General features: G+C 45.3%; 1 protein-coding gene across 2 annotated transcripts in view; it reads right to left on the reverse strand.

Annotated features, from left to right (window-relative positions):
• The window catches only part of LOC101136122 (proton-coupled amino acid transporter 2), a 32705-nt gene extending 27941 nt beyond the window's left edge, over window positions 1–4764 (reverse strand). For both annotated transcript variants that reach the window (XM_031011732.3, XM_004042847.4), the window contains exons 1-4: window positions 4471–4764; window positions 1350–1440; window positions 683–771; window positions 61–156 (exon numbers count right to left, since the gene is read on the reverse strand). In XM_031011732.3, coding sequence (XP_030867592.3) covers window positions 61–156; window positions 683–771; window positions 1350–1440; window positions 4471–4634 — 440 coding nt within the window. In that variant the 5' untranslated portion in view covers window positions 4635–4764. The remainder of the gene's footprint in view (window positions 1–60; window positions 157–682; window positions 772–1349; window positions 1441–4470) is intronic.
• Between the last annotated feature and the right edge of the window lie 8025 nt (window positions 4765–12789).

The following is a 12789-nucleotide window of genomic DNA, read 5'->3' on the forward strand; positions in this document are numbered from 1 at the left end:
ATAGCAGCATTTTCTCCTCCTGTGTCCTACCCCACTGCAGGCAAAGCAAGGACAGGTTACCTTCCCCAGTGAGCGTGATTCTGGAGCCAGGCGTTGGGGTTGGCTTCTAGTCCATGCATCACCGTGTCCCCATAGTCCATAAAGGGCTTGTTAAGCCTGCAGGAGAGAGTGCATAAACGGTTTCCAAGAGATAGTTTAGCCTAAACTCACATGGTCAAAAGTCAGGAGACACAGAACAAGGCAGGACACAGCTAAAGAGCAGAAAGAACACAGGGGCAGAGACCTCGGGCTTTGACACTCAGCAGTAATTCCTCAGTGGCTTGTTTTCCTTATCTGTTAAATGAGGCGGAGACTACACAGCAAGAGTCTAACGCACACCTTGCACGGGGACGGTAGTTTTCATATTCATGATCCCATTGGATTCTCATGACCATTCTCTGCATAGTTTATGCCCAATTTCCAGAGGAGCCAACCAGATAAGCACAATAGCCTGCCTGAGATCTCCTAAGGAGCCATGCAGAAGAGCCTCACCTGAGCTCCCTGCCCCTGAATGCTCTTCACTCTTTCTTGGCCTTATTAGAGAAAACTAAGAAGTAAACTTCTATTATGCATAGGTTGTTTCTGGGCTATCCCTGAGAACCATGCACCAAAGGAATTGACACAAGGAGGCTGTTTTCCTCACCTCTTACAGAAGCGCTGGGCACACTTGACCAGGATGTGCATACAGTGGCAGGCGATGAAGCCCATCACCAGCAGACTGAGTGGGCCCATCTGGAGGAAGGGGAGGCAAGGGGCGAGGGAGGAGAGAAGAGAATGCATTTATGAAGAATACTGCAAGGTGGGCTTGGTAGTGCTGATATCATGCAGAACTCAAAGAACTCTCTAGCAAACTGGGTTTAAAGCCCTTTTGTAGCAGCAACAGCTATTCTTTCAAATATGACCTCAAGTAATATTCCAATAAAGCACATAAAGCAATTACAATGGGGTATACTGATGGGAGTAGGGGGACACAGAATCCTGACCATGTGTGCCTTTTGTGGCCCCTGAAACATCCCCAAGGGGACCTGGTGTTCTATAGAGCATACTTGGAAAACTGGGCATAGTCCAATCCTTGCATTCTACAGGGGAGGAAACTAAGGCCCATAGAGCAGGCAAATGACTTATCAAAGGTACTAAAGTCTGTGGCAGAGCCGGAACTCAAACCCAGGCTAGATGTCTAGACCCTAACCCCGCACCAAGCTGCGTGCCAGAAAGACTGCTCACCACAGGTTGCTAAACCGCTAGAGCCTCTCCTCTTACTTCCCTTCCGCAACTGACCATAAAGCCCCCACATGTGGCGCCTCTCTTACCAGGATGCCCGCGTTCTTCACAGCTAGGGGTAGTCCCAGGATCCCTGTGCCCATGTTGCCTTTCACCAGGTGAATCAAGGCCTGGAACACTCTAAAGGAGAGGAAGGAGATGTGAAGTATGGGTGTGTGGAGGTGAGAAGATCCAGCAGTGATTCCCTTGCAGCATGCCAGCACCTGATAGGCGGGCTCCTAGCCATCTCTCAGTCCATGAGTCCTTGCCTGGCACATCTGGGTCTCCTGTAGGGTTACCAACCATCCCAGTTTGCCCAGAACTGTCCTGGTTTTAGCAGCTAACACTCAATATATGCTGCAACACTTACTATATGAGACACTGTGCTAAGTGCTTTAAATGAGTATTATCTCATTTAATCTTGTCAAGGCTCTGACAAAGATACGATTATCATCTTGCAGGTGAAGAAACTGAGGCACAGAGATTTGTTAATGACTTATCCAGGATATATTGGGGAGCCAAGATTTAACACAGTGCTGCTTCAGAGTCCCTGTTCTTCACCCCTACTTCTGCTGAGCTGCCTCCCAGAGATAAACTCAGACAGCGTAAGTAAAGAAACAACTCCATTTCATAACTGAGGAAATGGAGGCTCAGAGAGGGGCAGAAACTAGCTCAATGTCATAAAACTAGTAGTAGAGACAGGCTTGAATGCAGAGAAAAGGGGAAAGGGCAGGCAGAAACAAAAAATCATTGTGACTTCTGAATAAACAGGTCGGATGACTGGGTCCCCAGATGAGGTCTGGCGGGGCATAATCATTCAGGGATTGGGCTCCAGAAGGATTTCTTTTCTCAGCCCAGGGCATCAAGGCTGGAGAGTGCACACCTCCCCTCCCCCAAACAAAAACTCAGACCCTTCCTTTAAGACAAATGTGAAGGTTTGCCCGGAGGACAAAGTCTAAACCATCAGGAGAAAAAATGTTCCAGGGAGGCACTCTATCTATTAGCGGAATTACGAAACAACCTATTTCTACACGTTTTTGTACCTGTACCAGGTTTAAGTCAAGGCAAGCATGGGGTTTACACGTGCAACTTTAGAAACCTTGGGAATTCCCCATGAGAACTTTCTGGTTAGGAGACTTATTCTTTGTAAAACAACAGAGGTACTCTGAAAGGAGCCCGGTCTCTGGGATTTGACAAACCAGGGATTAAACCTTAAGGCCACGACTTAACTAGCTGTGTCATCTTGGGCAACGTGTTCAACTTTGTTGACCCTCTGTAAATGTCAGGAGTGATGCTATTTTTAAAAGATGCTATTTTAAAAGAATCTATGGGCAGAGGCTCAGGAAGCTTCATATTGAAGCTGTAAACCCTCTAGCTTCCTGAGCCTCTGTACATAGATTCATCAAGGGTTAAAGAGAACAATCGAGGGAGAAAGGGGGTGGAGAGTCCCTGCATGCCTTTCTCCCTGTGGGTGTCCACATCGCTGACTGAGCACTACACCCTACTCGCCAGGCCAGCAATGGGCTTGTTTTGCAACTAGGAAAGGGTCAGCGGGTTACTTTGGAAATTTCTAACTAAAGTACTTAGGAAATCAGAATTTAACTTTGGGCCACTCAACCAACTTGAAAACATAGTGTGGTAAGTCATGCAAAGCACCAAACTGGGAGTTGGGAGACATGGGCTCCAACTCTAACTCCTTTCTTTTTGGTCACCTTGGACTGTCATCTTATTCACAGCAGCCAACACTTACAGACACTGTGTCTGGGGTATTTATGCTCAAATCTCCCAGGAGGAGAGAACTATCATTGACAGAGGAGAAACTGGACACAAAGAAGTTCCAGCATTTGCTCTAGCTGGTAAGCAGCTAAGTGGGAATCCGAGCCTGGGTGAGCCAACCCCATCGTTGCGACGCTTACTCAGCCCGTTATTTGGCTTCTCCCCAAGCCACGTGTCTCCCTTTAGCTCTCACTTGCTTTATTCCTTTGATCCTTAAGTTGCTGAAATTGCCATCAAACCTTGCATCAATTCAGGACACAAGAGACAGGTGGTTCCCTCAAGGCCTCTGACTGAGAAATGCCTCTACTTAGCAGTGGCTGGCCCCAACTTACAGACAGCACACTCTCAGGGTCACTAATACTTAGCAACTTCCAGGACTAGCCCTGGGGCGACAGCACGGGCAGCAGGGCCAGTCACTGTGTCCATCCCTAAATTGTCCTGCTGGATGGCTGTGGGGAGGGGCTTTGCCTGCCCCTTACAGTCCTTCTCTGCAGTGTACCCCTGAGAAACACATCCTCCGATTTTGTTTCCATGCACCCTCCTTTAGTTCACACTGCCACCTGTTTTGCATGTCAGAAAACTGGAACTTAGAGAAGGAGCAGAGAAACTACTTGAACTCAGGCCTTCTGATTCTCTGTCCAGTGCTCTTTCTACTATGCTAGTGGTGCAAAAACTTTCTTCTTAAAGCAGCAGAACCTCTTCACTACCACACCCCACACCTTTTGTTCCTAAGTAAACTAGCAAGTCTGGTTGGGTGGTGGGGTCAGGTGTGGGGAAGGGAGCTGCAGCCCTGTAGCTTGGCTTCCCTCTTTTTTTATGTTTTGGAAGCCTTGTGAATAACCCCCACTCCCCACTCCCTGGAAAGTGGAAAAAACTAGAACTTTCCACAAAGTGTGTTTTTAGTGTCATCTATGCTTCTCAGTTGAAGTAGAGGCCAGGCTTACTGCAGGAAGGAGGCAGGGAGGAGGAAATACTTAGTGGTCAGTGAGGCCACTGTGGTTTTAAGCTCAGGACTCACCTTCTCCTCCAAGTAGTTAGGGATTCTACCTCTATCCCCAACCTTAACATCGCTGGCCAGGAACAAAAATGTGGCTTTAGGGCCAGCACTGAATTCTAGCCCTTATCCTGCCAATGACTCAGTATGTGGTCCAGGGTGATTAAGCCTCAGTTTCCCCACCTGTACCTGTTGGGGGCTGGATCACTATGTCCCTAAGGGCTTTTCTGACAGCCTTTACTTCTGCCTCAGCTTGACTCAGCCCATGACTGCACCTTTTGCAACCTTGGTTTCTCATCTGCACAATGGGTTGAGGGTCAGACACACCCACCTCAGGGTTTTTGCCAATGCAAGCTTCAGGCTAGAAAGCAGAAATAGGAATGGCAGAAAACAGCACTCACGTTATGCCCTTGGTCTTCTTCAAGCCTGCTGACTCTGAAGGACTTTCTTCCAAGAATGTAGAGTCCTTGTTCTCCAACTTCTTGGCACTTTCAGGAGGCGACATAAGGTCCAATTTGATGGCAACGGCTCCCTGGGGACCCTCGGTACTTTTTGTCACAGACATGACTGCTTAAGAAACGAGGAGCTCAGGGTGACAAAGAGGTCTGCTCTGGAAGGAGGGAAGCAGGAAGGTGTCTAGTGTAGATGTACACCCCAGCACAGTGGTGTGTGCCCGGGCTGGCTCTGGCCAAGCTGGAACGAGGCCCCGCCCACCTCCCTGGAGGGCACCTCTTCCTGCCTGGAGAAGCCAGTGGACGAGGACTTCTGGGAAGAGGAGGAGAGGAAGGAGGGATTTGGAAAAGGCATCACCCATTCGTATTGGTATTACTTAATCATAATCATAATGATAACAACTATTATACTGATAATTTTAATAACAAATATCTATTAAGCCCTTTACTAAGGGATAAGCAATCCTCTAAGTGTTTTATCTACATTTTCTCATTTAACCCTATCAATTAAGTAAGGAGAAAACTGAGGTTTCTTGAAGTAAGGGAATCTGCCCGAGGTCAGATAGCTAGAAAGTGACAGAGTTGGAACCTAGCCCAATTTGTCAAGGTTTTCAACCAGTAACCTATTTCTGTCTCCAAGAAAATACCTACAAATCCCTCTCCTTTTATTCATCTCAGGGTAGAGGTTTCCATATCTCACTGGCTCCACAGTCTGCTGTAAGACATCCCTCCTTGCAGCACCCCATTCTTAAATTGGAGCAAAAAAGGGACAGTCACTCAGTCATCTCTAATTAATTCTTAGCTTTTGTGAGGCTCCATGGAGCGAGTAAAGAGTGTTCTTCTGGAAACGGGGAAGAGGCTGAGATTGTATGACTCCCAGCCACAGTTTGCTGGGCAAGATACTGGCGCCAGGAGGTGGTGAGATTTGTCTAAGGTCACACATGAAATCCAGGATAGAACTCTGCAGCTAAAGACGGTCTTGGGCGTTTCTCTAGTATCCCACTCTCTGTCATTATCTCTGCTTCAGTGCAGATGAACAGGCCAAAATTTCCTCCTCCCTCCAAATTACAGCTTTTGACTCAAGCCATACCACTCTCTCCTCCATCATCTCATCCCCAAAACTAACATTTCTTAAGGGCTTATTACATGCCACGAGCTTTGCTTAGCTAATGTCACTGCTAACTGGTAGCATCCAAGACAGATTTGTCAGGCCCCTCCCTTACATGGGCCTCTTTCCAAGGTCCTGTATGCAATTTTGAATGGACAATTTTGTATTGCTTTTTTCTTAAAGAGGTCCTCCTTACCACTACTTTCCCCTTCTCCATGGGATAAGCTTCAAGCTCCACAAAGCCTGGCTACTTCTGTGGGTTAGCTTTGTTAGTTTGTTTTTACAGATGTGGAAATTGAGGCTCAGAGAGGGAAAGAATAACTTGCTGGAGGTCACAGCTGGAACTTGGTAAATCCGAACTCCCCGCTAGCCAGGTTTTTTTTGGTGGTTGTTGTTTGTTTTTTGTTTTGTTTTGTTTTGTTTGTTTGTTTTTTCTGAAGCCTGCAGCTTTGACCACAGCACTGTCTCCTTTGTTTTAATGCTGGCCCCACCCTGCAAGCTTCTTGTCCCGAATCAACTGAAACACTTGCTGTGATTTGAGAAGTGTTATTCCCTTGTCTGGCACCATTACATGGCAGTATTGCTGGTCTGTGAAGTAGCAGGCTGCATCCTGTGACCTGCTCGTTTACAGCCTGAGATTCCACAATTTAAATTTGTAATCTCAGATTTGATGTCGCAGGTGGAGCTCTGTGTTCCTGCTTGAGCAAGGTCAGTAATAAGATTGTTGAGGAGCTTGCTATGTTTAGATATGAGCTAGTTCTTGCCTTCCTGTCCAGGTTGTGAGAAGAACTCTGAATTATCTTCAGGCCTTTTGGAAAGGGGTGGCTGGAATATCTGTGTTTGGCCAGAGCTCTTCCCAGGCATCGTCAGTGAAAAAAAAGCTTGTAGGGTGGGGCTCCACACCCCAACTCATTGCACCACATGTTAGCAGGCAGGAGGTCTTCTCCCAGGGTGGGGATGTCCAAAATAAGCCCTTCCAACACGAGTGGCCCAGGCATCTGAAGCCCTGGGTTCCGCTATGGCTCTAACTATGAAGCTGTGGCAACCCTTGGAAAGATATTATTCCCCTTCAAACTCCAGTGTCCCCTTTGCAAGATGGATACTAGATTGTAGATGACTTCCAAAGGCATGAGAACCCCAAGGGCTTGGATGGGGTGTTTGGTAACGCTGAGATGCAGGCCAGCTTTACTTGGGTGGGGCAGGCAACTGGTGAAAAGACAGCCTGCCCACTAGACATCTCCAAAAAGGGTGGAGCAAATGGGATGTAAATAATGATAATAATCTCCTATGATCTTTTATAGTAAACACAGAGCCTTGTTCCTTTCATGGCTTATGGCACTTTTGAAACGTGGTGTGTATCAAAGCATCTGAAGAGATAATAAAGAACAGAGACTCAGACTTGTTGAAGTAGGATAGAATCTGTGCCATGATATTTTTGCCAAGTTCATCAGGTGATTCTGATACTAGCTGAAGTTTGAGTCCACTGTTCTATGGAGTGGGAATAATTGCTTCCTTTTTAATAGATTAGAGAACCAAGGCAGAGAGCTGGGAAATATTTGCCTGAGGTCGTATAATCTGGTAGAAATGATCACTAGTACTCCTTTGGGCTAGAAGTCAGAGACTTCAGAGACAAAATGAAACCCCTACCCGGATGAAAATTCATCACCCTATCCTCACCACCACCACCACCACCACCACCACCACCACCACCCCCCGGCCCCGGGTACCTCCTCATAGTCTGTGGCTGATGACTGTGACTCCTCCTACCCCCATCTAAATAATAATGATAATAGCGACTCACATGTATTGAGTCTATTCTATGTGCCAAGCTCTAGATGAGGTGTATTACATGAGGTAGGCACTATGATTACCCCCATTTTACAGATGAGGAAACTGAGGCTCAGAGGGGTTATCTCCCTTGCCTAAGGTGACCCAGTTAGTACTAGAGGCAGAGCTTTGATTGGATTCCAGGCCTCTTGGCATGTGCCTCTGAAGCTGCAGTTGAGTTATCTCTGTGTTCCTCTGCTATGACTAGGGCGTAGTAGGAACTCTGAAATAGTTGAAAACCCTTTCCTGCACATACTTTATGCCATTCAAGACTGGGACTTCATGCATCAATCAAATTTCTAAATAAATGTTAGGGACTGATATAGATGGGCAAATTCTCATTTCTCTCCATTAAAAACCTTTAAAATATCACCATTAAAAAAAGAGAATATTTCAACCCCCTAAAGCTGGAAGAACATAATATCAGGATAAAGGATAATGGGGTTTTTTTGTGGCTTTTTTGAAACAGTCTCACTCCATTGCCCAGGCTGGAGTGCAATGGTGTGATCGCGGCTCACTGCAACCTCCACCTCCCAAGCTCAAGTGATCCTCCCACCTCAGCCTCCCAAGTAGCCAGGACTACAGGTGCATGACACCATGCCTAATTTTTGTATTTTTTGTAGTGATGGGTTTTTGCCATGTTGCCAGGCTGGTCTTGAATTCCTGAGCCCGCCTTGGCCTCCCAAAGTGCTGGGATTAAAGGACAATGTTTTTAATGCTAACAATACTGTTCCCTTTCTGATGGCCACCACTCTGCGCTTTGGTGTTTCTCAACTGTAAAATACTAATGAGTGTGTCTTTAGGCAGGCGTGAGGATTACATGAGAAAATAAACAAGTACAGTGCCTGAGTCACAGTCAGTGCCCAGAGAGGAGAACCATTTTTATGGTATCATTTTATTGTTGGAGGGAACTTGCAAGGTCATTTTGTTGACTCATACTGTCTCACCAATTGGGAAACTGAGGCCCAGATAGGAGAAGGAACACAGTGAGTGAACAGGGATACAGTGGTGAGATAGGGACTTTAACCCAGCCCAGGTCTTTTGATTTCCAAGCTCTGTTGCAGTGAGACGAGATCGCACCACTGCGCTCCAGCCTGGGCAAAAAGAGTGAAACTCCGTCTCAAAAAAAAAAAAAAAGCTATTCCTCAGAACCCCTAAGTGGCCTAATCACATATTCATGTGTGTAGGTATAGGCTCTGACACATTTCTAGGTTTCTGAACTTGCTGGGGAGAGTGAATTGGGGATGAGGAGTGGTCAGTGGCATCAGCAAGTGGCTTCTTCTGGTGAACGGGAATGGGGTCTCTCACTTGTTGCAGGTGTCAACTCTTCTCTTATGACCCAACTGAGTTTCATTTATCCGTTTCTTTTTTTAGCAAAAGCTAATAATGATAATGACAGTTATCATCATCATCACCATACTGTAACGAGAGCTACCATTTATTAAGCATTTTATGTTATACAGTATTCAGAGCAATCCTTCATCCTCACCACCTCCATTCTCATCCAAGCCAGCATCATCCCTCACTTGGAAAACTAGCTTCCTAACTAGTTTCCTGGCCTCTCCACTTCCCTGTTTAAAATCTATTTCCTCACAATAGCAAATGATGATGCAACTCCCCTTCCTGAAACCTCCTCCTGCTCCAAATTGACCTGAGAACATATCAGTATTCCTCACCACAACCCACAAGGTCCTGCATGATCCAGCTGCTGCCTCTCTCCCAACTCACCTTGTTCATGTCTCTCCCTAGAACACTATGCTCCAGTCACATGGACCTTTTTTCCTGCATTAAATTTTATCCTTTCCCTCCTTGGATACTGCATTTGCTGCTCTCTGTGCCTGCACTTTTTATCCTCTGCTTTTTGTTATGCTAGTCTTAGGTCAAGATTTTTCTGCTCCAACAACCTCCCTTGACAACTCTATCTAAAGGAGGACCCTCTGCTTGACTAGTTATTCTCAGTCATACCCCTGCTTTTTTTCATGTTGCTTCTCACAATTTGTAATTATCTTGATTATGTGTGTGTATCCCCATTGTTGTTTATCTCCTCCCACTAGAATTTAAGATCCATGAAAGTGGGAAGTACTTGGTCACCTTCCCAGTTCTTAGGCCTGGCTCATGGTAGGCTCTCAAAAAATATTCAATGAATGAATGTGTTATTGCTCCCATTTGACAGATGTGGAGTAAGCCTCAGAGGTCCTTTCTTTTGCCTGTGTTGGTTTCCTATGGCTGCTCTAACAAATTGCCACAAACTTAGTGCCATAAAACAACACACAAATTTGTTCTCATAGTTCTGAAGGCCAGAAGCCCTAAATCAGTTTCAATGAGCCAGAGTAAACATGCCAGCAGGGCTATGCTTCCTCCAAAGGCTATGAAGGAAAATCTGTTTCCTTTGTTGTTGTTGTTCTTCTTCCTAGCTTCTAGAGCATTCTGTACATCCCTTGGCTCGTGGCTTCTTCCCTGATATTCCCATAGTGTCTTCTCTCTCTGACTCTGCTTCTATCCCATGGGCTTCTTATCTCTTGTCTGTAGTCAAATCTCCCTTTGTTTTCCTCCTATAAAGATACTTGAGATTAAACATAAGGATAATCCAGGATAAACCTCCCATCTCAAGATCCCTAACTCAATCACATCTGCAAAGGGTATGATTTAAACCCAGCAAGGGCTGTCCAGATTCTTCTTGGCCTCTCTATGCAGCATTCCTTACTTCAGGGTATGGGGCTAGACCCCCTCTGGAATAAGGGTCTTATGACCCACAATCAAATTAGAGTCCTGCCTTGGGCAGGTGAAAGGAGGGAAGGAGAAAGCTAGAGAAAAAGAGATTCTCTTTGCTTTTACAAGGGCTATGGGAATTATGAGCCAGGAACCATGGATGAAAACATATGTGTTGAAAACCATGAATGAAAACATATATATGTACATGTGTGTGGATATGTGTGTATATATATAATATAGATATAGATATCATAGACTCATAGTACTTAATTAGAGGCATAACAGTCCCTTCATTCTACAAATTGTGAAACTGAGGCCCAGAGAGGAGAAGTGAGCACACACAAAGATACTATGTTTAGGACAGAACCAGGCATAGCATCTAAAATATGGTTCCCAGTTTAGAGATTGTCTACCAAAACCTAATGTTGTCTTTAAAAATAAGTGATAGACTATTCTTTTAGAGCAGTCTTAGGTTCACAGCAAAATTGAGCCAAAGGAGCAGAGAGTTCCCGTATACCCCCGGCCCCATGCATTCACAGCATCCCCTACTATTGACATTCAGCAACGGAGTGAGACATTTGTTACATCAGTGAACCTACACTGACACACCATTATCACCCAGAATTTACTTTGGGGTTCATTCTTGGTGGGGTGCATTCTGTGGGTTTGGACAGGTGTCTAATGGCGTGTATCTACCATGAGTATCATGGAGTCATTTCACTGCCCTAACCTAAAAATCTTCTGTGCTCTACCTGTTCATCTCTCCCTCTTTTCTAACTCCTGGCAACTACTGATATTTTCACTGTCTCCATAGTTTTGCCTTTTCCAGAATGTCATACAGCTAGAAACATACAGACCGTAGCCTTACAGATTGTCTTCTTTCACTTAGTAATATGCATGTAAGTTTTCTCCATGGTTTTTTATGTCTTGGTAGCTCATTTCCTTTTAATGCTGAATAATATTCCATTCTCTGAATTTACCACAGTTTATTTATCCATTCACCTACTGAAAGACATCTTGGTTGCTCCCAAGTTTTTGCAATTATAAATAAAGCTACTATCTGCCGGGTGCAGTGGCTCAGGCCTATAATCCCAGCACTTTGGAAGGCTGAGGAGGGTGGATCACTTGAGGTCAGGAGTTCAAGACCAGCCTGGCCAACATGGTGAAACCCCGTCTCTACTAAATATACAAAAATTAGCCAGGCGTGGTGGTGCACACCTGTAATCCCAGTTACTCTGGAGGCTGAGGCAGGAGAATCACGTGAACCTGGGAGGTGGAGGGTGCAGTGAGCCAAGATCGCACCACTGCACTCCAGCCTGGGCAACAGAACAAGATTCTGTCTCAAATAAACAAAGAAACAAACAAATTAAGCTACTATAAATATCTTTGTGGATATTTTGGATTGGCATGCGTTTTTAATTCATTTGGATAAATATTGACATTGTCATTTTATCAGATCAGTGCAGAACAGCCACCCTTGAGGAGATTTTCTTCTACCAAGATAATATCTGCACTTCAGCCAAGTCTTTGTACTCTCTGTGTTTCATGCATGCACAATGAGCTAAAATGGTTTTAGAGGCACAGAGTCCAACCTCCTCATTTTATAGATGGGGAAACTGAAGCACACAATTTGACCCTGCCCTGTCCCTGGGGCTGTGTCCCTCAGCGGGGTTAGGGGTCATTTGGATTAGATTCTGCTTTGGTAGGGGGACAGAAAGGACAGACAGTTTCATGCCCACTCTCCATTTTGCCTGGTAGCTCCAGGAATAGTCTTGGCACTAACTCCTGTTGTCTAGATTGAGACCCGTGCACATGCACATACCTGAACCAATCATTGTGACCCTAGTGGTCAGCCCCTGGATTGGAGGCAGAGTCAGCCTCACCAGAACTATATATATGGGGGGTGGCAGAAGTGGTTTTCCAAAGGAAAATCAGAGAATAATTGCCAGAAAAAAGGAGGCTAGATGCTGGGCAGCAGAGCAGATGTTCACCATAGAGGGGAAATACAACTTGAACATTAACAGCTATAATGCAAGGGAGACCATGGTAAGTCCTCCCTACTGACCGAGGAAAAACACATTTAAATGACAACAATGAACTGTAACCAGCAAAAAGTCTGGCTGCTCGCTGCTTATAGAAAGAAACATGAGTGAGGTGTGATAAAAAGAGAGTGAGATTTTATTATCCATGCGAGCAAGGGGCAGAGTGGGTGGAATTCTTTCCAAAATTTTTTGCTCTTCAATTTGTGGAGGGAACACAGGAGTTTTTCAAGAGAGGGTTTGGAATGGCACAAGGCGCGGGAGCATAGAATGGGAAAAGAAAAAGAATGCAGGAAAGAAAGCATTCTGAGGCTGCTTGAAACTGCAGGGGAAAGGAGGAAAGGGGAAAGAAAAAATACCTTTAAATGGCGGGTTGATGCCAGGCTATTCGGTTACAATGCCACAGTACGACATACTACTGGAAGTGAATTTGGTAATATCTATAAAAATTTGAAAAAGCACATTCCTTTTAACTCTGCAATTTCATTTCTAATAATCTCTTCTAGAAATGCTCACACACGTATACCCCAGGGTGTTTACTGCAGCATTATCTGTAATAGCAAAAAATGGAGACAACCTGCG

The sequence above is a fragment of the Gorilla gorilla genome, chromosome 4 (assembly GCF_029281585.2).
Source record: "Gorilla gorilla gorilla isolate KB3781 chromosome 4, NHGRI_mGorGor1-v2.1_pri, whole genome shotgun sequence".
NCBI lineage: Eukaryota > Metazoa > Chordata > Mammalia > Primates > Hominidae > Gorilla > Gorilla gorilla.